This window comes from Chiloscyllium plagiosum, unplaced genomic scaffold, assembly GCF_037043375.1.
Source record: "Chiloscyllium plagiosum isolate Xiang-an unplaced genomic scaffold, Cpla_swu_hap1 HiC_scaffold_7, whole genome shotgun sequence".
Lineage (NCBI taxonomy): Eukaryota > Metazoa > Chordata > Chondrichthyes > Orectolobiformes > Hemiscylliidae > Chiloscyllium > Chiloscyllium plagiosum.
In genome coordinates this window covers 114,365,639-114,387,352 of record NW_028270145.1, presented here as the reverse complement: position 1 = coordinate 114,387,352, position 21,714 = coordinate 114,365,639, and the positions used below count along the sequence as shown (strand labels likewise).

The 21,714-nt window shown below is 46.9% G+C and overlaps 1 protein-coding gene across 5 annotated transcripts in view; it reads right to left on the bottom strand.

The window, feature by feature from the left end:
* Window positions 1–21,714, bottom strand: part of spega (striated muscle enriched protein kinase a) — a 396,078-nt gene that overhangs the window by 67,164 nt on the left and 307,200 nt on the right. For all 5 annotated transcript variants that reach the window (XM_087989397.1, XM_087989394.1, XM_087989395.1 and 2 more), the window contains 3 exons: window positions 11,098–11,250; window positions 8,723–8,765; window positions 5,854–5,928 (listed from right to left, as the gene is read on the bottom strand). In XM_087989397.1, the coding sequence (XP_087845523.1) occupies window positions 5,854–5,928; window positions 8,723–8,765; window positions 11,098–11,250 (271 nt within the window). The remainder of the gene's footprint in view (window positions 1–5,853; window positions 5,929–8,722; window positions 8,766–11,097; window positions 11,251–21,714) is intronic.

Here is a 21,714-nt window from a genome sequence, read left to right as displayed (position 1 = left end):
TTAACCCCTTCACCTAACATTACGGGCAATTTAGCTTGGCCAATTCACCTAACCTGCACATTTTTGGACTGTGGGAGGAAACCGGAGCACCCGGAGGAAACCCACGCAGACACGGGGAGAATGTGTAAACTCCACACAGACAGTCAGTCGTCTGAGGCGGGAACTGAACCCGGGTGGAACGGCTGCCATCAAAGACCCATTACAACCCAGTAATGCTCTCCTCCGTCAGGCAGATGTACAGAAACTTAAATGCATGCGCTAACAGGTTCAAGAACAGCTTCTTCCATGCCATTATTAGACTGATGAATGGGCTCTACAACTTCAAATAATGTTGATCTTGTTAATCTTGATCTTGCTTCGCACTGTGCCACCGTGCTGCCCACAATTGTAAAGACCACTCCCATTCCTTTCCTTTCTTTTAGCTTTACTTGTTACATTCTCTGTCACCATGTCCTGTCTCCCCTCTTCCCCCCACCCCAGTGGGACTGTCTGTCCTTCCCAGTCCGGCAGGTAGACACACATTTTGCCATTCTCACATTCTGATAATCTGAACTATCAACACCCTTTCTCCCCCCCCCGCACTCCCTCCCGAATATAGATTAGATTAGATTCCCTACAATGTGGAAACAGGCCCTTCGGCCCAACAAATCCACACCGACCCTCCGAAGAGTAACCCCCACCCCATCAACTAATGCACTTAACAACTATAGACAATTTAGCATGGCCAATTCACCTGACCTGCACATCTTTGGACTGTGGGAGGAAACCGGAGCACCCAAAGGAAACCCATGCAGGCACAGGGAGAATGTGCAAACTCCACACAGACAGTTGCCCAAGGCTGGAATTGAACCCGGGTCCCTGGCGCTGTGAGGCAGCAGTGCTAACCACTGAGCAACCGTGCCACCCGTATTACCAGGATGCTGCCTGGATTAGTGGGTGTGAGCTATAAGGGGAGGCGAGAAAAACTCAGGTTGTCTTCCCTGGAGCAGCAGATGCTGAGGGGAGACCTGAGGGGAGTCTATAAAATTGAGATGCACAGATCGTGTTGACGGTCAGAATCTTTATCCCAGAGTTGAAATATCAAAAACAAGGGGGCATGCATCTAAGGTGAGAGGGGGAAAGTTCAAAGGAGATGTGAGGGGAAAGGTTTATTACACAGAGAGTGGTAGGAGTGTGGAACAGACTGCCAGGGAGTGGTGGTGGGGTCATTTAACAGACTTTTAGATACGCAAAGGGATATACAAGGAATGGAGGGATATGGGCCAAGGGCAGGTAGAAGGGATTCGTTTAATTTGGCGTCATGTTCAGCACACGGTAGTGGGCTGAAGGGCCTGTTCCTGTGCTGTACTGTTCAATGTTCTATGTACTCTCTTCCTTAGACCATGATCAAGACCTTTTAGTTTCAAATATTTAATATAGACATAGGCAGGATGCAAAGGTTATCCAGGGTCAGCAAGGATTGTGGAGTCGAGGTCAGGATCACATTAACCTTGATCTTATTGAATGTTGCTGCATGTTTGAATGGCTGAGCCCTCGCCCTACTTTCTAACTTTGTTAGGTCACAATTGCTTGATGAGTGAATGAACAACTATTCTCTGCCACAAGGCTGCCCCCTCACTCCAAGCTGCTACCTTCAATTCATGCAGTTTAAATAGCAAACCAATCACAGACAGCGTTGGAGAAACTCAGCAAGTCTGGCAGCAACTGTGGAGAGTAGGAAACAGAGTTAACCTTTTGGGTCCAGTGGCCCTTCTGCAGAACTTCAGTTGCATTTGCTTCACCTCATCCAGGATATTTTTATATAATCATATAAAACAGCCAAGGCTCAAGCATTGATAGAACATAGAACAGTACAGCACAGAACAGGCCCTTCAGCCCACGATGTTGTGCCGACAATTGATCCTCATGTGAGGTAAAGCTAATGTACGAACCCTCAAATTTCTGTGACCATATGCATGTCCAGCAGTCTCTTAAATATCCCCAATGACCTCGCTTCCACAACTGCTGCTGGCAATGCATTCCATGCTCTCACAACTCTCTGCGTAAAGAACCCGCCTCTGACATCCCCTCTATACTTTCCTCCAACCAGCTTAAAACTATGACCCCTCGAGTTAACAATTTCTGCCCTGGGAAAAAGTCTCTGGCTATCAACCCTATCTATGCCTCTCATTATCTTGTACACCTCAATTAGGTTCCCTCTCTTCCTTTTTTCCAATGAAAAAAGTCCGAGCTCAGTCAACCTCTCTTCATAAGATAAGCCCTCCATTCCAGGCAGTATCTTGGTAAAGCTCCTCTGAACCCTCTCCAAAGCATCCACATCTTTCCTATAATAGGGCGACCAGAACTGGACGCAGTATTCCAAGTGCGGTCTAACCAAAGTTTTATAGAGCTGCAACAAGATCTCACGGCTCTCAAACTCAATCCCCCTGTTAATGAAAGCCAAAACACCATATGCTTTCTTAACAACCCTGTCCACTTGGGTGGCAATTTTAAGGGTTCTATGTACCTGCACACCAAGATCCTGCTGTTCCTCCACACTGCCAAGAATCCTGTCTTTAATCCTGTACTCAACTTTCAAGTTCGACCTTCCAAAATGCATCACTTCACATTTATCCAGGATGAACTCCATCTGCCACCTCTCAGCCCATCTCTGCATCCTGTCAATGTCACGCTGCAGCCTACAACAGTCCCTTATACTGTCAATGACACCTCCAACCTTTGTGTTGTCTGCAAACTTGCTAACTTAAACTTCAATCTTCTCATCCAAGTCATTAATAAAAATTACAAAGAGTAGAGGCCCAAGAACAGAGCCCTATGGAACACCACTCACCACTGACTTCCATGCAGAATACTTTCCTTTCACTACCACTCACTGTCTTCTGTTGGCCAGCCAATTCTGTATCCAGACAGCTAAATTTCCCTGTATCCCATTCCTCCTGACCTTCTGAATGAGCCTACCATGGGAACCTTATCAAATGCTGAAGTCCATATACATCACATCCACCGCTCGACACTCATCAACTTTTCTAGTCACGTCCTCAAAGAACTCAATAAGGTTTGTGAGGCATGACCTGCCCCTCACAAAGCCGTGTTGACTGCATTTAATCAAGCCATGCTCTTCCAGATGGTCATAAATCGTATCCCTCAGAATTCTTTCTAACACCTTACAGACGTGAGACTGACTGGTCTGTAATTGCTTGAGATTTCCCTATTTCCTTTCTTGAAGAGAGGAATTACATTTGCCTCCCTCCAGTCCTCAGGTACGACTCCGGTGGAGGGCGAGGATGCAAAGATCTTTGCAAGCGGCGAAGCAATCACATTTCTCGCTTCCCAAAGCAGCCGAGGACACATCTGGTCTGGCCCTGGCGACTTGTCAATCTTAATGTTTGCCAAAATTTTCAGCACATCAGCTTCCTCAATCTCTATCTGTTCCAGCATGCTTACCTGCTCCTCAATGGTTTCATTCACTACAAGGTCCTTTTCTTTAATAAAGACAGAAGGATAAAACTCATTTAGGGCTTCCCCTACCTCCTCAAACTCTATACACAAGTTCCCTATGCTATCCCTGATCGACCCTACTCTTTCTTTGATCATTCTCTTATTCCTCATATACGTGTAAAATGCCTTTGGATTCTCCCTAATCCTTCCTGCCAAGCCTTTTTCGTGCCCCCTCCTGGCTCTCCTCAGACCATTTTTGAGCTCCTTCCTCGCCTGCCTGTAATCCTCTAGAGCTGAGCAAGACTCTTGCTTCCTCCACCTTAAGTAAGTTGCCTTCCTTCTTTCGACGAGAAGCTCCTCTGCTGTCGTCATCCAAGGTTCCTTAATCTTACCCCTTCTTGCCTGTCTCAGAGGAACACATTTATGCATCACTCACAACAACTGTTCCTTAAACAGTCTCCACATGTCTATAGTGCCCTTTCCATGTAGCAATTGCTCCCAGTCCATGCTTCCCAACTCACGTCTGATAGCATCCTTGTGGGAGCTCAGTAATCACTGCCTGCATTCAGAAAAAGACCCAATTAATTCCACTCTCTGTTATCCAATTTTTGATCGATTACAATAAACTACCCACTATCCCATATGCTTTCGTTTTGCCCAACATTCCACTTATGAGGAAGCTTATAGAGTCATATGGCACAGAAACAGACCCTTCGGTCCAACTCGTCCATGCTGACCAGATATCCTAAATTAAGCTAGTCCCATTTGCCAGCATTTGGCCCATATCCTTCTAAACCCTTCCTATTCATATACCCATCCAGATGCCTTTTAAGTGTTGTAATTGTACCAGCCTCCACCACTTCCTCTGGCAGCTCATTCCATACATGCACCACCCTCTGTGTGAAAAAGTTGTCCCTTATGCCCCTTTTAAATCTTTCCCCTCTCATCCTAAATCTATGCCCTCTAGTTTTGGACTCCCGCTTCTTGGGGAAAAGATATTGTCTATTTACCCTATCCATGCCCCTCTTGATTTTAGAAATCTCTACAAGGTCACCCCTCAACCTCTGACGCTCCAGGGAAAACAGCTCCAGCCTGTTCAGCTTCTCCCTATGGCTGAAACCCTCCAACCCTGGCAACAGCCTTGTAAATCTTTAATAATATTCTTCTGAAAGAAAAGTTCTTCTGGAAATTCAAATGAATCACATTCACTGGTTCTCCCATATTGATTCTAATAACTACATTCTCAAAAAGCTTTTGTTGAGTAAGATTGGCCTTTCGTGCACCCATGCTGACTTTGTCTAATCCTGTTAATCCTTTCCAAATATTCTGTATCATGTCTTTTGTAATAGACTCTAGCATTCAACCGTTGAATGACGCGGTGGCTCAGTGGTTAGACATCCTCAGGTGACTGTCTGTGTGGAGTTTGCACATTCTCCTTGTGTTTGCGTGGGTTTCCTTCCACAGTTCAAAGATGTGCAGATTAGATGAATTGGCAATGCTCAATTGTACCAGTCTCCATCACTTTCTCTGACAGCTCATTCCATACATTCACCACCCTCTGCATGAAAGATTGTAGTGTTCAGGGATATGTAGGCTAGGTGCATTAGTCAGGGGTAAATGTAGAGTAATAGGGTAGGGGAGTGGGTCTGGGTAGGATACTCTTCGGAGGGTCAGTGTGGACTTGTTGGGCCAAATGGCCTGTTTCCACACTGTAGGGATTTGATGATTGCTAATATGATGCAAACTGGTCTAGAATTCTCTGTTTAAGCAGAGATGTTAAATTTGATACTTCCCAGTTTGTAGGAACCATCACTGAGTGTTGAAGTTTGGAAATGGTCCCTGACATGGTCTCTTTAGAGAGTGGCATCCAGATTGGAAACACAATACCCTGCTGTGTGTTCAAAAGTTTTATCATAACTTCCTTGTTATTTCACTCTGCTCTCTGTTAATAGAGCCAGTTTTTTTGTTGATTTTTAAAAATTCATTCATGGGATGTGGCTATTGCTGGCCAGGCCAGCATTTATTACCCATGCCTAATTACCCAGAGGGCAGTTAAGAGTCAACCACATTGCAGTGGGTCTGGAGTCACATGTAGGCCAGACCAGGTAAGGATGGCAACTTCCTTCCCTACAGGACATTAGTGAACCAGATGGGTTTTTCCAACAATCGACAATGGATTCATGGTCATCATTAGAAACTTAATTCCAGACTTTTTAAAAAAAAATTGAATTCAAATTCCACCATTCCCTGGATCTGTAGATTAACAGTCTAGCGATAATGCCATTAGGCCATCGCCTCCCCATTTTGGATTGTCCTGTTGGTTTCAAGCACAAGGGAGTGTGAGGCTGCTAGCTGAGGTGCTGGCAATGATGGTGGTTGAAGACACATCACTGAGACAGATTGCTATAAACAAACCTGCCACCGTCGCCTGGACACCAAGTTCTTCAGCTGTTCGGTGCTAATCACCTTTCCCTTCACCGTAAAGATACTCTGAAAAACAGGAGATTCGGAATGAGGGAGGTGTCTAGAACAAAGCAGTCCCTACATCTACATGCACCCACACCCTTCACTACCGATGCTCAGTAGCAGCAGTGTGTACCATCTACAAGATGCTCTGCAGAAATTCACCAAAGATTCTCAGACAGCACCTTCCAAACCCACGAAAAAGGAGTTAGTTTAAAGGGAATGTGAGAAGCAGGTTTTTTACCCAGAGGGTGGTAAATGCCTGGAACGTGCGGCCATAGGAGGTGGCAGAAGCAGATACAATAGCAACAGGAACAGGCCCTTCGGCCCACCAAGTCTGCGCTGACACATGATGCCTTTCTGAACTTAAACCCTTTTGCCTCCATACCATCCATATCCCTCTATTCCTTGTCTATTCATGTATCGGTCAAGATGCCTCTTAAACAGTATTCCAAATGTGGCCAAAGAGGCATCTTGACCGATACATGAATAGACAAGGAATAGAGGGATATGGACGGTATGGAGGCAAAAGGTTTTAAGTTCAGAAAGGCGTCATGTGTCAGCGCAGATTTGGTGGGCCGAAGGGCCTGTTCCTGTGCTGTACTGTTTCTTGTTCTTGTTCTAATTCTGTCATTGTTGTGATTCTGAGTGTCTTTCTAGCGATTACTAGACCTGAGAGATCTCCTGAAATAGGGTTTAAATCTCCGGAGGAGAGTCAGAGAGGGATTTTTCAGTTTCTTTGTTGTGTGTGTGTGCGCGCGCGAGTGAGTGAATATGTGTATGAGAGGGAGAGAGAGAGAGAGAGACGATGTCTGTGCCATTGGTGAAAGGATGGGTGGAAAGAGTAAGGATGAGCTGGGTGGATAGGTATATCTTTTTACAATGCCCCATCACCGTGATGTAAAGGATTGTTGGAGACTCTATTAGTTTTGGAGATTAATTTCAGACTCCATTCACTAGGACTCCTGTTCCTGAGGTTAATTTGTTTTGGCTCACAGAAGAATGGGGACAGACTGAGCGAGTGGGTAAATAGTGGGCCATGTTACAGTTGTGTAAGACTTTGGTTCGGCCACATTTAGAATACTATGTACAGTTCTGGTCACCACATTACCAAAAGGATGTGGATGCTTTGGAGAGGGTGCAAAGGAGGTTCACCAGGATGTTGCCCGGTATGGAGGGCGCTAGCTCTGAAGAGAGGTTGAATAGATTAGGATTATTTTCATTAGAAAGATGGAGGTTGGTGGGGAGGGATCTGATTGAGGTCTACAAAACCATGAGTGGTATAGACAGGGTGGATAGCAAGAAGCTTTTTCCCAGAGTGGGGCCTCAATTACTCGGGGTTACGAGTTTAGGTGAGAGGGGAAAGCGTTTTAGGGAGATATGCGTGGAAAGTTCTTTATGCAGAGGGTGGTGGGTATCTGGGTGCATTGCCAGCGGAGGTGGTAAGGGTGGGCACGATAGCGTAATTTAAGATGTATCTAGACAGGTACATGAATGGGCAGGGAGGAGAGGGATACAGATCCTCAGAAAATAGGCAGTAGGTTTAGATAGAGGATCTGGATCGTTGCAGGTTTGGAGGGTCGAATTTTCTTTGTTCTAAACACATGGTTGATGCTGGGTAATGAGGGTCAATGGGAGGTTATCCAGTTTGGGAGCAAAAACAGGAAGGCAGATACTTTGTACCTGGTGATGGATTGGGAAAGGGGGAGGTGCAGTGAGACCTGGCTATCCTGTGGAAAAGGCACTGAGAGTAAACACTGCAGGGGGAGAAGGCAGTGAGAGGGGCAAATGGTATATTGGAGCAGGGATGTCTTGCTGCAATTATACAGGGCATTGGTGAGACCACAGCTGGAGTATTGTGTGCAGTGTTAGCCTCTGTATCTAAGGAAAGATGTTCCGTTGATGGACGGAGTGCAACAAAGATCGACCAGACTGATTCTTGGGGTGGCAGGACTGACATATGAGGACAGACTGGATCAGTTAGAACTATACTCACTCAGTCTAAAAAAATGAGGGGGATCTCTTAGAAACGTATAAAATTCTCACAGGAAGTAGACAGAGTAAACGCAGGAAGGATGTTCATAATGACTGGGGTGTCCAGAACCAGGGAGGGGGTGTCACAGTCTAAGGATACAAATTAGGCTAGTTCAGACTGAGATGATAAGAAATGTCTTTCCCCAAAGAGTGGGGAGCCTGTGGGAGTCTCTGTCTCAGGAAGGATTGAGGCCAAAACATTGAATATTTTAAAGAAGGAGTTAGATATAGTTCTCAGGGCTAAAGGGATCAAAGGTTATGAGGGAGAAAGTGGGAATAGGTGATTGAGTTGGATGATCAGCCATGATCATATTGAATGGTGGAACAGACTGAAGGGCAGAATGGCCTACTGCTGCTCCTATCATCTCTGTTTCTAAGAGGAAGCTGTTTTATTCAGTGAAGAGTCACCAAGCTGAAACATTTGTTCTTCCCCGTGACAATCTTTGACACAATGAACCTTCCCTCACATTCTGATGGGAATTACAGAGTGGGATCCTGAGAATCTTAAAATAGTTACAGCACAGAGAGAGGCCACTTGGCAACCAGATCCATTCTGGGTCATCGCAAAAGTCCCTCACTATCATGTTATATCCACTGAGACACAGTCTGAATCTCGACAGTGAACCAATTATCAAACTGGTTCAAAGCTCAATGCCAATGGCAGCACATACACAGTTTGACATCGCTGTCAGGAAGGGGATAGCACGGAATGGTCTGTCCTGTACATGGAGAGACTTGCGGATAAATTCCCCAGTTAATCGAGACATAAGAACGGAGCAATACTCACTGAAAACCAAGCGTGTTGGAGACATTCATCTGTAGTTGGTCTCCTAGAAACAGAAACCAGACAGAGTCAGACAGCACCCAGACACAGGGATAGAGTCAGACAGCACCCAGACACAGTCAGTGCTGAGGAAATGCCGCACTGTCGGAAGGTCAGTGCTGAGGGAGTACCAAACTTGTCAGAGGGTCAATGCTGAGGGAATTCCGCACTGTCAGAGGGTCAATACTGAGGGAGTGTTGCACTGTAGGCGGGTCAATACTGAGGGAGTGCCACACTGTTGGAGGATCAATACTGAGGGAGTGCCGCACTGTCAGAGGGTCAGTGCTGAGGGAATGCCAAACTGTCGGAGGGTCAATACTGAGGAAGTGCTGTACTGTTAGAGGGTCAGTTCTGAGGGAGTGCCGCACTGTTAGAGGTACTGTTTGGAGTGGACATTGAACTGAGGGTTTGGACTCCCTGTGGGATGGATGTGAAGGTCTCAAGTCACTTGCTGTGCTCTTCCAGCACCACTGATCCAGAATCTGGTTTCCAGCATCTGCAGTCATTGTTTTTACCTCAAGTTCACTGTTTGGTTCAGGTCAGGGCTGTGCTCCCAATGGTGTCCTGATCCCTCAGCCATTGTTAGTGTCTTCCCAGATTATATTGTTTTCCATCAGGGAGTTTGCTGTTTAATGTGGGCTGTTATATCTCTTAACTTACAACAATATTCATATTTCACAAACTCAGAGATATTCTGAAAGTCACAAAGTTCTCTGTATCAAGTTCTTTGCTTTGCCCTCTTTTGGATTTACTTTCTAAAAGTTTATTGATTTCATTTTTAATATAAATCCAATCGAGTAACTCTGGGAAGTGGGACAGCAATGGAGATAGCCAAGATTTATCAGGGGTTTACGTGGTATCTCGCTGGGGGTGCAGGCAGGAGACGGCGGTTTTCTGTGTCGAATAGCTCTGTGTGCATGTGTGCAAGTGTGTGTGTTGGGGGGGTGGATTGAACATGGTAAGGTCCCTCTACAACAACAACAGCTCCAGCTGAAAGCACCAGAGCTGCTTGTATTCATAACGTTGACTGTGATGCCTCCTTCACCAGCTGTTCCCTCTCTCAATCTGCCTCACCAGCAGCTCAGGGTCACCCCTCGTCAAGTAACCATCACCTCCCAATATCGAGCTCCCTCAGAGAGGGGCCTGTCCACCTCAGACATCTTAGACAGGCAGCACTGATGGCTCCCAGCCTCTGTTGAATCAAATCAACTACACAGGACCACAGGGAGGCCATTCAGCCTCCTCGATCAATCTTACACAGGAACAGCAGGAGGCCGTTCAACCCCTCGATTCCCTTACACAGGAACAGCAGGAGGTCATTCAGCCTCTTGATCCCCTTACACAGGAACAACAGGAGGCTTTTCAGCCCCTCAATCCCCTTACACAGGAAGAACAGGAGGCTTTGCAGCCCCTCAATCCTGTTATACAGGGACAGAGGGAGGCCATTCATTGAAGAATGTCTTGAAGGAAGAGAGAAAGGGAGAGAGGAAGGGGTGGGTGAAATTATTTATGGAGGGATCTCTTGAGCTGAGGGCACAGGCAGCTGAAGACCCCCTGCCAATGGCAGAGGGAAGGGTTTGGGGAGGAACTGTGACTCAGTGGTTAGCACTACTGCCTCTCAGCACCAGGGATCCCAGTTTCAATTCCAGCCTCAGGTGACTGTCTGTGTGGAGTTTGCACATTCGTCCCATGTCTGCGTGGGTTTCCTCCGGGTGCTCCGATTTCCTCCCATAATCCAAAGATGTGCAGGTTAGGTGGATTGGCCATGCTAAATTGCCCACAGTGTTCAGGGATGTGTTGGTTCGATGGATTTGCCAGAGGTAAAATGTAAGGGAATGGGTCTGGATGGGTTATTCTTTGGAGGATTGGTGTGGACTTGGGCCGAAGGGCCTGCTTCCACACTGTCAGGATTCTATGATTCTATAAACAAGAGGCTGGGCTGGGAGTACCATTGAGGGTTGAGGGCCTAAGGAGATTCTGGAGATAGGGAGGGGATGAGGCTATAGAGGGAGAATGTATTGAGAATGGAGACGTTGAGAGTGAATGGGGGTCAGTGAACAGTCAGTAGTCCCCACCCCCACTCCCCATCCTCACAGACGCCCTCAATTCCCCCAACACTCCCCATCCACAATCTCCCCCGCACAAACACCCCTCCGTCCCCTACCTACTGATACCCACACTCCCCACTCTCATAGACACTTACATTCCCCACCCACACCCCACTTCCACAATCTCCCTTACACTCCCCCACCTAATCTCACCCGCATTCCTCACCTGGGGGTGACACCCACATCCCATGCACTCCCATAAACACAGGCACCCCCCCCACAGGTACTTACTGTGCGCTGTCCACAAGGAGGGTGATGACAAAGTCCCTTGATTCCCGGCTCAGGTTCACAAACATATTCTCCTCGAAAGCCACGTTATAATTTTTCACATTGAGCAATGTGGACTTGTCGTTCTCACCGTGAAACGGGGAGATCCCAGTCAGACTGGACGGGAGAGAGAGAGGGGTGGGGGGTGGGGTGACGGAGTAGGGGGGGGGAGAGAGACAGAGGGGGAGAGTAGGGGGGGGCGAGAGAGATGAGGAGGGAGAGACAGAGGAGGTGGGGGGGAGAGAGGGAAGACAGGGGGAGGGAAGAGAGTGGGAGAGCCAGAGAGGGGATGAGGGGGGAGAGAGAGGTAAGAGAGGGGATGGGAGTGAGAGGGAGAAATGGGGGAGGGAGAGAGGTGGGGTGAGAGAGAGGGAGCGGGAGAGAACGAGGGTGTAGGCAGGGAGAGGGGGAGGGGGAGAGAGTGGGAGAGACAGAGAGGGGGTGTGGGGTGGGAGAGAGGGAATGATTGGGCAGGGAGGGGGAGAGAGGGAAGAGAGGGACGGGAGAGAGAGAGAGGGATGAGAGGGCGGGTGAAGAGAGAAAGGGAGAGGGCAAGGTGGCAAGTGAGAAGAAGGGAGAGGGTGGGGACAGAGAGAGAAATTCACCAGCTGTCAGTCAGTCAGAGTGCAATCCGAACACCCTCTCTGGGAATCCTCACTGTTCTTGTGAACTCAGCTGATCCAGCCTCTGTCCAGTGTCCATTACACTCCCCTCGCAGGACAATGTGGATTTCGAAAAGGACACTGACAAAGTTTGTGGATGGGGTGGATGGGTACAGATGAGGTTCAATGCAGGGAAGTGTGAAGTGATGCACTTTGATAAGAAGAACATTGAAAATCAATACAAAGTAGGTGGTACATTCTATAGGGGGTGTAGGAGTCGAGGGAGCTGGGGGTTTACGTGCACAAATCATTGAAGATGGCAGGGTGGGGAAGAGAGTAGTTAATAAAGCACACAGTGTTCTCAATGTAATTAATAGGGGCATAGAGTACAAGAACAAGGAGGTGATACTGAGTTTGTACAAGACCCATGGTTGACCTCAGCTGCAGCAATTATACAGTTGGGTGTGCCATGTTGTAGGAAACATGTGAGTGTATTGAAGAGAATGCAGAGATTTACAAGAATGGTTCCAGTGATGAGAAACTTACATGAAGAAGTTGGGACTGCTCTCCCTGGAGAGAAGGTGACTGGGAGTAAATCAGATAGAGGTTTTCAACATCATGAATAAGCTGGACTGAAATAGGAAGGGAGAAACTGTTCCCGCTCATAAAAGAAACAAGAACGAGAGGACTGTAGATTTAGGGTCATGTGCAGGAGAAGCAGGGAGAAGAAGTGGGGTGGTATGGTGGCTCAGTGGTTAGCACTGCAGCCTCACAGTGCCAGGGACCTGGGTTCAATTCCCACCTCAGGCGACTGTCTGTGTGGAGTTTGCATGGGTTTCCTCTGGATGCTACAGTTTCCTCCCACAAACACAAAGATGTGCAAGGCAGGTGAATTGGCCATGCTAAATTGCCCATAGTGTTAGGTGCATTAGTCAGGGGTAAATATAGGGTAGGGGAATTGGTCTGGATAGGTGACTCTTTGGAGGGTTGGTGTGGACTTGTTGGGCCGAAGGGCCTGTTTCCATACTATACGGGATCTAAACTAATCTAATCTAATATAGAAAAATACTTCCTTACCCACTGAGTAGTTACATTGTGGGATGCACTGCCCAGTGAGTACAGTGTGGAATGTAATGCCCAGTGAGTAGTTACAGTGTGGGTTGTACTCTCCAGTGCGTAGCTACAGGGTGGGATATGCAGCTCAGTGAGTACAGTGTGGGCTGTATTGTCCAGTGCATACAGTGTTGAATGTACTCTCTAGTGAGTAGTTACAGTGTAGGATATACTGCTCAGTGAGTACAGTGTGGGCTGTATTGTCCAGTGAGTAGTTAAAGTGTAGGATGTACTACCCAGTGAGTAGTTACAGTGGAGGATGTACTGTTGACTGAGTAGTTACAGTGTGGGATGTACTATCCAGTGATAGTTACAGTGTGGAATGTACAGCCCAGTGAGTGCAGTGTGGGATGTACTGCCGAGTGAGTAAATTACAGTGTGGTATATACTGCCCAGTGTGTACAATGTGGGATGTATTGCCCAGTGAGTACAGTGTTGGATGTACCGCCCAGTGAGTAGCTACAGTGTGGGTTGTACAGCCCAGTGAGAACATTGTGGGATGTACTGTCCAGTGAGTAGTTACAGTGTGGGATTAACTGCCCAGTGAGTACAGTGTGGGATGTACTATCCAGAGATAGTTGCAGTGGGGGACGTACTGCCTAGCGAGTAACTACAGTGTGGTATATACTATCCAGTGTGTTTACAGTGTGGGATGTACTACCCAGTGTGTACAGTGTGGGATGTACTGTCCAGTGACTAGTTACATTGTGGGATGTACTGTCCAGTGAGTATAGGAAGGGATGTACTGTCCGGTGAGTAATTACAGTGTTGGATGTACTGTCCACTGAATAGTAACAGTGTGGGATATGCAGCTCAGTGAGTACAATGTGGGCTGTATTGTCCAGTGCATACAATGTTGAATGAACAATCTAGTGAGTATTTACAGTGTGGGATATACTGCTCAGTGAGTACAGTGTGGGCTGTATTGTCCAGTGAGTAGTTACAGTGTAGGATGTACCACCCAGTGAGTAGTTACAGTGTGGGCTGTACTGTCCAGTGAGTACAGTGTGGGATGTACTGCCCAGTGGGTACAGTGTGGGCTGTATTTTCCAGTGAGTGGTTACAGTCTGGGATGTACTGTTCAGTGAGCATAGTGTTGATTAAATGCTGCCCAGTGTGTAGTTTCAGTGTGGAATATACTGCCCAGTGAGTAGGGTATGGGATGTACTGCCAGCGTGTTCAGCATGGGAGGTTCTATCCAGAGAGTGGTTACAGTGTGAGATGTACTGTCCAGTGAGTACAGTGTGGGATGTTCTACCCAGTGGGTACAGTGTGGGCTGTATTTTCCAGTGAGTAGTTACAGTGTGGGATATACTGTCCAGTGACTAGTTACAGTGAGGGATGTACAGCCCAGTGAGTACAGTGTGGGATGTACTGTCCAGTGAGTAGTTACAGTGTGGGATGTACCACCCAGTGAGTACAGTGTGGGTTGTACTGTCCAGTGGGTACAGTGTGGGATGTACTGCTCAGTGAATACAATGTGGGATGTACTGTCCGGTGCGTACAGTGTGGGATGTACATCCAGTGAGTAGTTACAGTGTGGAATGTACTGCCCAGTGAGTACAGTGTGGGATGTACTGTGCAGTGAGTAGTTACAGTGTGGAATGTACTGCCCAGTGAGTACAGTGTGGGATGTACTGTGCAGTGAGTAGTTACAGTGTGGGATGTACTGTCCAGTAAGTACAGTGTGGCATGTGTTGCCCAGTGAGTACAATGTGGGATGTACTGCCCAGTGTGTACAGCGTGGGATGTACTGCCCAGTGAGTACAGTGTGGGATGTTCTGTCCAGTAAGTAGTTACATTGTGGGATGTACTGCCCAGTGAACACAGCGTGGGATGTACTGTCCAGTGAGTAGTTACAGTGAGGGATGTACAGCCCAGTGAGTACAGTGTGGGTTGTACTGTCCAGTGAGTAGTTACAGTGTGGGATGTACCACCCAGTGAGTACAGTGTGGGTTGTACTGTCCAGTGGGTACAGTGTGGGATGTACTGCTCAGTGAATACAATGTGGGATGTACTGTCCGGTGCGTACAGTGTGGGATGTACATCCAGTGAGTAGTTACAGTGTGGAATGTACTGCCCAGTGAGTACAGTGTGGGATGTACTGTGCAGTGAGTAGTTACAGTGTGGAATGTACTGCCCAGTGAGTACAGTGTGGGATGTACTGTGCAGTGAGTAGTTACAGTGTGGGATGTACTGCCCAGTAAGTACAGTGTGGCATGTGTTGCCCAGTGAGTACAATGTGGGATGTACTGCCCAGTGTGTACAGCGTGGGATGTACTGCCCAGTGAGTACAGTGTGGGATGTTCTGTCCAGTAAGTAGTTACATTGTGGGATGTACTGCCCAGTGAACACAGCGTGGGATGTACTGTCCAGTGAGTAGTTACAGTGTGGGATGTACTGCCCAGTGAGTACTGTGTGGGATGTACTGTCCAGTGAATAGGTACAGTGTGGGATGTACTGTCCAGTGAGTATAGTGTGGGATGTACTGCCCAGTGAGTACAGTGTGGGCTGTATTTTCCAGTGAGTAGTTACAGTGTGGGATATACTGTCCAGTGACTAGTTACAGTGTGGGATGTACTGCCCAATGAGTACAGTGTGGGATGTACTGTCGAGTGAGTAGTTACAGTGTGTGATGTACTACCCAGTGAGTACAGTGTGGGATGTACTGTCCAGTGAGTACAGTGTGGGATATACTGTCCAGTGACTAGTTACAGTGTGGGATGTACTACCCAGTGAGTACAGTGTGGGATGTACTGTCCAGTGAGTATGGTGTGGGATGTACTGCCAGCGTGTTCAGCATGGGAGGTTCTGTCCATAGAGTAGTTACAGTGTGAGATGTACTGCCCAGTGAGTACAGTCTGGGATGTACTGCCCAGTGAGTACAGCATGGGACGTACTGTCCAGCGAGTACAGTGTGAGATGTATTATCCATTGAGTAGTTTCAGTGTGGAATCTACTGCCCAGTGAGTACAATAGACAATAGACAATAGGTGCAGGAGTGGGACATTCTGCCCTTCGAGCCTGCACCACCATTCAATATGATCATGGCTGATCATCCTTAATCAGTATCTTGTTCCTGCCTTATCTCCATAACCCTTGATTCCACTATCCTTGAGAGCTCTATCCAACTCTTTCTTAAATGAATCCAGAGACTGGGCCTCCACTGCCCTCTGGGGCAGAGCATTCCACACAGCCACCACTCTCTGGGTGAAGAAGTTTCTCCTCATCTCTGTCCTAAATGGTCTACCCCGTATTTTTAAGCTGTGTCCTCTGATTCGGCACTCACCCATCAGCGGAAACATATTTCCTGCCTCCAGAGTGTCCAATCATTTAATAATCTTATATGTCTCAATCAGATCTCCTCTCAGTCTTCTATACTCAAGGGTATACAAGCCCAGTCACTCCAGTCTTTCAGCGTAAGGTAGTCCCACCATTCCAGGAATTGACCTTGTGAACCTACGCTGCACTCCCTCAATAGCCAGAATGTCTTTCCTCAAATTTGGAGACCAGAACTGCGCACAGTAGTCCAGGTGTGGTCTCACCAGGGCCCTGTACAGCTGCAGAAGAACCTCTTTGCTTCTATACTCAATCCCTCTTGTTATGAAGGCCAGCATGCTATTAGCCTTCTTCACTACCTGCTGTACCTGCATGCTTACCTTCATTGACTGGTGTACAAGAACACCCAGATCTCTCTGTACTGCCCCTTTACCTAAATTGATTCCATTTATGTCGTAATCTGCCTTCCTGTTCTTGCCACCTAAGTGGATAACCATACATTTATCCACATTAAACTGCATTTGCCATGCATCTGACCATTCACCTAACTTGTCCAGGTCACCCTGTAATCTCCTAACATCCTCATCACATTTCACCCTGCCACCCAGCTTAGTATCATCAGCAAATTTGCTAATTTTATTACTAATACCATCTTCTATATCATTAACATATATTGTAAAAAGCTGCAGTCCCAGTACTGATCCCTGCGGTACCCCACTGGTCACTGCCTGCCATTCCAAAATGGAGTCGTTTATCACTACTCTTTGTTTCTTATCAGCCAACCGACTTTCAAAACAAGTTAGTACTTTGCCCCCAATACCATGTGCCCTAATTTTGCTCACTAACCTCCTATGTGAGACTTTATCAAAAGCTTTCTGAAAGTCCAGGTACACCACATTTACTGGATCTCCCTCATCCATCTTCAGAGTTACATCTTCAAAAAATTCCAGAAGATTAGTCAAGCATGATTTCCCCTTCATAAATCCATGCTGACTCTGACCTATCCTATTACTACTATCCAGATGTGTGGTAATTTCATCCTTTATAATAGACTCCAGCATCTTTCCCAACACTGAGGTCAGACTAACTGGTCTATAATTTCCTGTTTTCTCTCTTCCACCTCTCTTAAAAAGTGGTACAACATTAGCCACCCTCCAATCCGCAGGAACTGATCCCAAATCTATCGAACTCTGGAAAATAATCACCAATGCATCCACGATTTCTCGAGCAACCTCCTTCAGTACCCTGGGATGTAGACCATCAGGCCCCGGGGACTTATCAACCTTCAGACCTAACAGTCTCTCCAACACCAATTCCTGGCAAATATAAATTCCCTTCAGTTCAGGTCCTTCAGCCACTGTTTGTGACTTCCCCAGGGAGATTGCTTGTGACTTCCCCAGTGAACACAGATCTGAAGTACCAATTCAATTCTTCTGCCATTTCTTTGTTTCCCGTAATATATTCCCCTGTTTCTGTCTTCAAGGGCCCAATTTTATTCTTAACCATTTTTTTGCCTTTCACATACCTAAAAAAGCTTTTACTATCCTCCTTTATATTTTTGGCCAGTTTACCTTCATACCTCACTTTTTCTCTGCGTAGTTCCTTCTTAGTAATCCTCTGTTGTTCTTTAAGAGCTTCCCAGTCCTCCATTTTCGCACTTATCTTTGCTATGTTATACTTTTTCTCTTTTAACTTTATATGTTTCTTAACTTCCCTCATCAGCCACAGCCACCCATGCCTCCTCCTAGGATCTTTCTTCCTTTTTGGAATGAACTGATCCTGCAACTTCTGTATTATACACAGAAATATCCGCCATTGTTCCTCCACTGTCATCCCTGCTAAGGTATTGCATCATTGAACTTTGGCCAGCACCTCCCTCATAGCTCCATAGTTCCCTTTATTCAACAGAAATATTGTCACTTCCGATTTTACCCTCTCCCTCTCAAATTGCAGATTGAAGCTTATTGTATTATGGTCACTACTTCCCAATGGCTCCTTCACTCCGAGGTCCCTGACCAATTCTGGCTCGTTGCACAATACCAGATCCACAATTGCCTTCTCCCTGGTTGGCTCCAGCACCAGCTGTTCTAAGAATCCATCTCCGAGGCATTCCACAAAGTCTCCTTCTTGAGGTCCAATACCATCCTGTCCAGTGAGTAGTTACAGTGTGGGTTGTACTGTCCAGTGAGTACAGTGTGGGATGTACTGCCAGCGTGTTCAGCATGGGAGGTTCTGTCCATAGAGTGGTTACAGTGTGAGATGTACTGCCCAGTGAGTACAGTGTGGGATGTACTGCCCAGTGAGTACAGTGTGGGCTGTACTGTCCAGTGAGTACAGTGTGGGATGTACTGCCAGCGTGTTCAGCATGGGAGGTTCTGTCCATAGAGTGGTTACAGTGTGAGATGTACTGATCAGTGAGTACAGTGTGGGATGTACTGCCCAGTGAGTACAGTGTGGGCTGTACTGTCCAGTGAGTAGTTACAGTGAGGGAGATTCTGCTCAGTGAGTACTTATACTGTGGGATGTACTGCCCAGTAGGTACAGTGTGGGATGTACTGCACAGTGGGTACAGTGTGGGATGTACTGCCCCGTGTGTACAGCGTGGGATGTTCTGTCCAGTGAGTACAGTGTGGGATGTACTGTCCAGCGAGTACAGTGTGGGATGTATTATCCAGTGAGTAGTTACAGTGTGGGATGTACTGCCCTGTGAGCACAGTGTTGGATGTACTGTCCAGTGAGTACAGTGTGGGATGTACTGCCCAGTGTGTACGGCATTGCAGGTTCTGTCTACTGAGTAGTTACAGTGTGGGATGTACTGTTCAGTGTGTAGTTTCAGTGTGGAATGTACTGTCCCGTGAGTACAGTCTGGGCTGTACTGTCCAGTGAGTAGTTACAGTGAGGGAAATTCTGCTCAGTGAGTACTTATAGTGTGGGATGTACTGCCCAGTGGGTACAGTGTGGGATGTACTGCCCAGTGAGTACTGTGTTGGATGTATTGCCCAGTGTGTAGTTTCAGTGTGGAATGTACTGCCCTGTGTGTAGTTACAGTGTGGGATTCCCTTCCTAGCGAGTACAGTGTGGGATGTACTGTCCAGCGAATACAGTGTGGGTTGTACTGTCCAGCGGGTACAGTTTGGGATGTACTGCCCAGTGAGTAGCTTCAGTGTGGAATGTACTGCCCAGTGAGTAGTTACAGTGTGGGATGTCCTGCCAAATGGTAGTTATAGTGTGGGATGTTCTGTCCAGTGAGTACAGTATGAGATTTACTGCCCAGTGAGTAGTTATAGTGTAGGACGTACTGTCCACCGAGTAGTTACAGTGTGGGATGTACAGTCCAGTGAGTAGTTACAGTGTGGAATGTTCTGTCCAGTGAGTACAGTATGGGATTTACTGCCCGGTGAGTAGTTACAGTGTGGGATGTACTGCCCAGTGAGTAGTGTGGGATGTACGGTCCAGTGAGCAGTTACAGTGTGGAATGTAGTGCCCAGTGAATACAATGTGGGATGTATTGTCCAGCGAGTAGTTACAGCATGGGATGTACTGCCTAGTGAGTACAGTGTGTGATGTTCTGTCCCGTGAGTAGTTACAGTGCGGGATGTACTGCCCAGCGAATACAGTGAAGATCTTTGCTTCCTCACTCTCCACGGGAATCATTCCAGAGGATTAGAGGGAGGCGAATGTTGTTCCCCTTTTCAAGAAGGGTAATAGGGAATCCCTGGCAATTACAACCAGTCAGTCTTACGTCTGGGTTCTGAAGGTTTTGGAAAGAATTCTGAGGGATAGGATTTATGACTATTTGGCAAAGAATAGAGTGACTAAAGGCAGTCAGTATGGCTTTGTGAGGGGCAGATCGTGCCTCACAAATTTTATTGAGTTCTTTGAGGAGATGAGGAGACAAGTCGACGAAGGTAGAGCAGTGGATGTGGTGTATATGGACTTCAAGGCATTTGATAAGGTTCCCTATGGTAGGTTCATTCATAAAGTCAGGAAGTATGGGATACAGCGGGATTTGGCTATCTGGATTCAGAATTGGTTGGCTGGCAGAAGGCAGAGAGTGGTTGTCGATGGAAAGTATTCTGCCTGGAGGTCAGTGATGAGTGGTTACCACAAGGCTCTGTTCTTGGGCCTCTGCTCTTTGTAGTTTTTATAAATGACTTGGATGAGGAGGTTTAGGGATGGGTTGGTAAATTTGCCGATGACACAAAGGTTGGAGGTGCCGTCGATAGTGTCGAGGGCTAATGCAGGCTGCAGCGCGACATAGACAGGATGCAGATCTGGGGTGAGAAATGGCAGATGGAATTCAACCTGGATAAATGCAAAGTGATGCATTTTGGAAGGTCGAACTTAAATACTTAATATAGGAATAAAGACAGGATTCTTGGCAGTGTTGAGGAACAGAGGGAACTTGGTGTTCAAGTGCATAGATCCCTGAAAGTTGCCACCCATGTGAATAGGGTTGTTAAGAAAGCATGTGGTGTTTTGGCTTTCATTAACAGGGAATCGAGTTTAAGAGCCGCGAGGTTTTGCTGCAGCTCTACAAGACCCTGGTGAGACCACACTTGGTTGCTCCATTATAGGAAAGATAAGGAGGCTTTGGAGAGGGTGCAAAGAAGGTTTACCAGGATGCTGCCTGGACTGGAGGGCTTGTCTTACGAAAAGAGGTTGACTAAGCTCGGATTTTTCTCTCTGGAGAGAAGGAGGAAGAGAAGTGATCTGATCAAGGTATACAAGGTTACGAGAAGCATGGATAGAGTCAATAGCCAGAGACATTTCCCTAGGGCAGGATTGACTGGCAAGAGAGGTCATTGTTTTAAGATATTAGGAGGAAGATATAGAGGAGATGTCAGAGATAGGTACTTTACACAGACAGTTGTGAATGCATGGAATGCGTTGCCAGCGGTGGTGGTGAAAACAGAGTCATTAGGATTATTTAAGGGACTGCTGGACATGCACATGGATAGCAGTGAATTGAGGGTGCATAGATTAGGTTATTTTATTTTAGATTAGGAATAAATCTCGGCACAACATTGTGGGCCGAAGAGCCTGTTCTGTGCTGTATTTTTCTATATTCTGTGTACAGTGTGGAATGTCGTGTCCAATGATGTACAGTGTTATAGTGTTGGATGTACTGCCCAGTGAGTAGTTACAGTGTGGGATGTACTGTCCAGTGAGTACAGTGTGGGATGTACTGTCCAGTGAGTAGTCAGGTGATGGGATGTATTGCCTGGAAATGTGCTGGAGGCAGGTTGAATTGTGGCTTTCAAGAGGGGCATTAGATGGTTATTTGGATCAAAATGGTGAGCAGGGAGATGGAAAAAAGGCAGGAGATTGCGTCCAGGTATTGGAACTAGTGCATGCACAATGGCCTCTTTTGACACTGTGATTCTGTCAGTCTGTTACCTGACAGATCAACCAAGTTGGTCCTCTGCTCTAGCTCTTCAGTTCCTTTCCTTTCAGGTCCTGGTGAAGCTACTTCCACTGCCCTCCTGGATCACAACCACTTGCTGAGTGTAAACATCATTGTCATCTCCCAGGATACATGAACACCAACTAGCCACAAAAAGACATGACCCTCTCTCACTAGTAT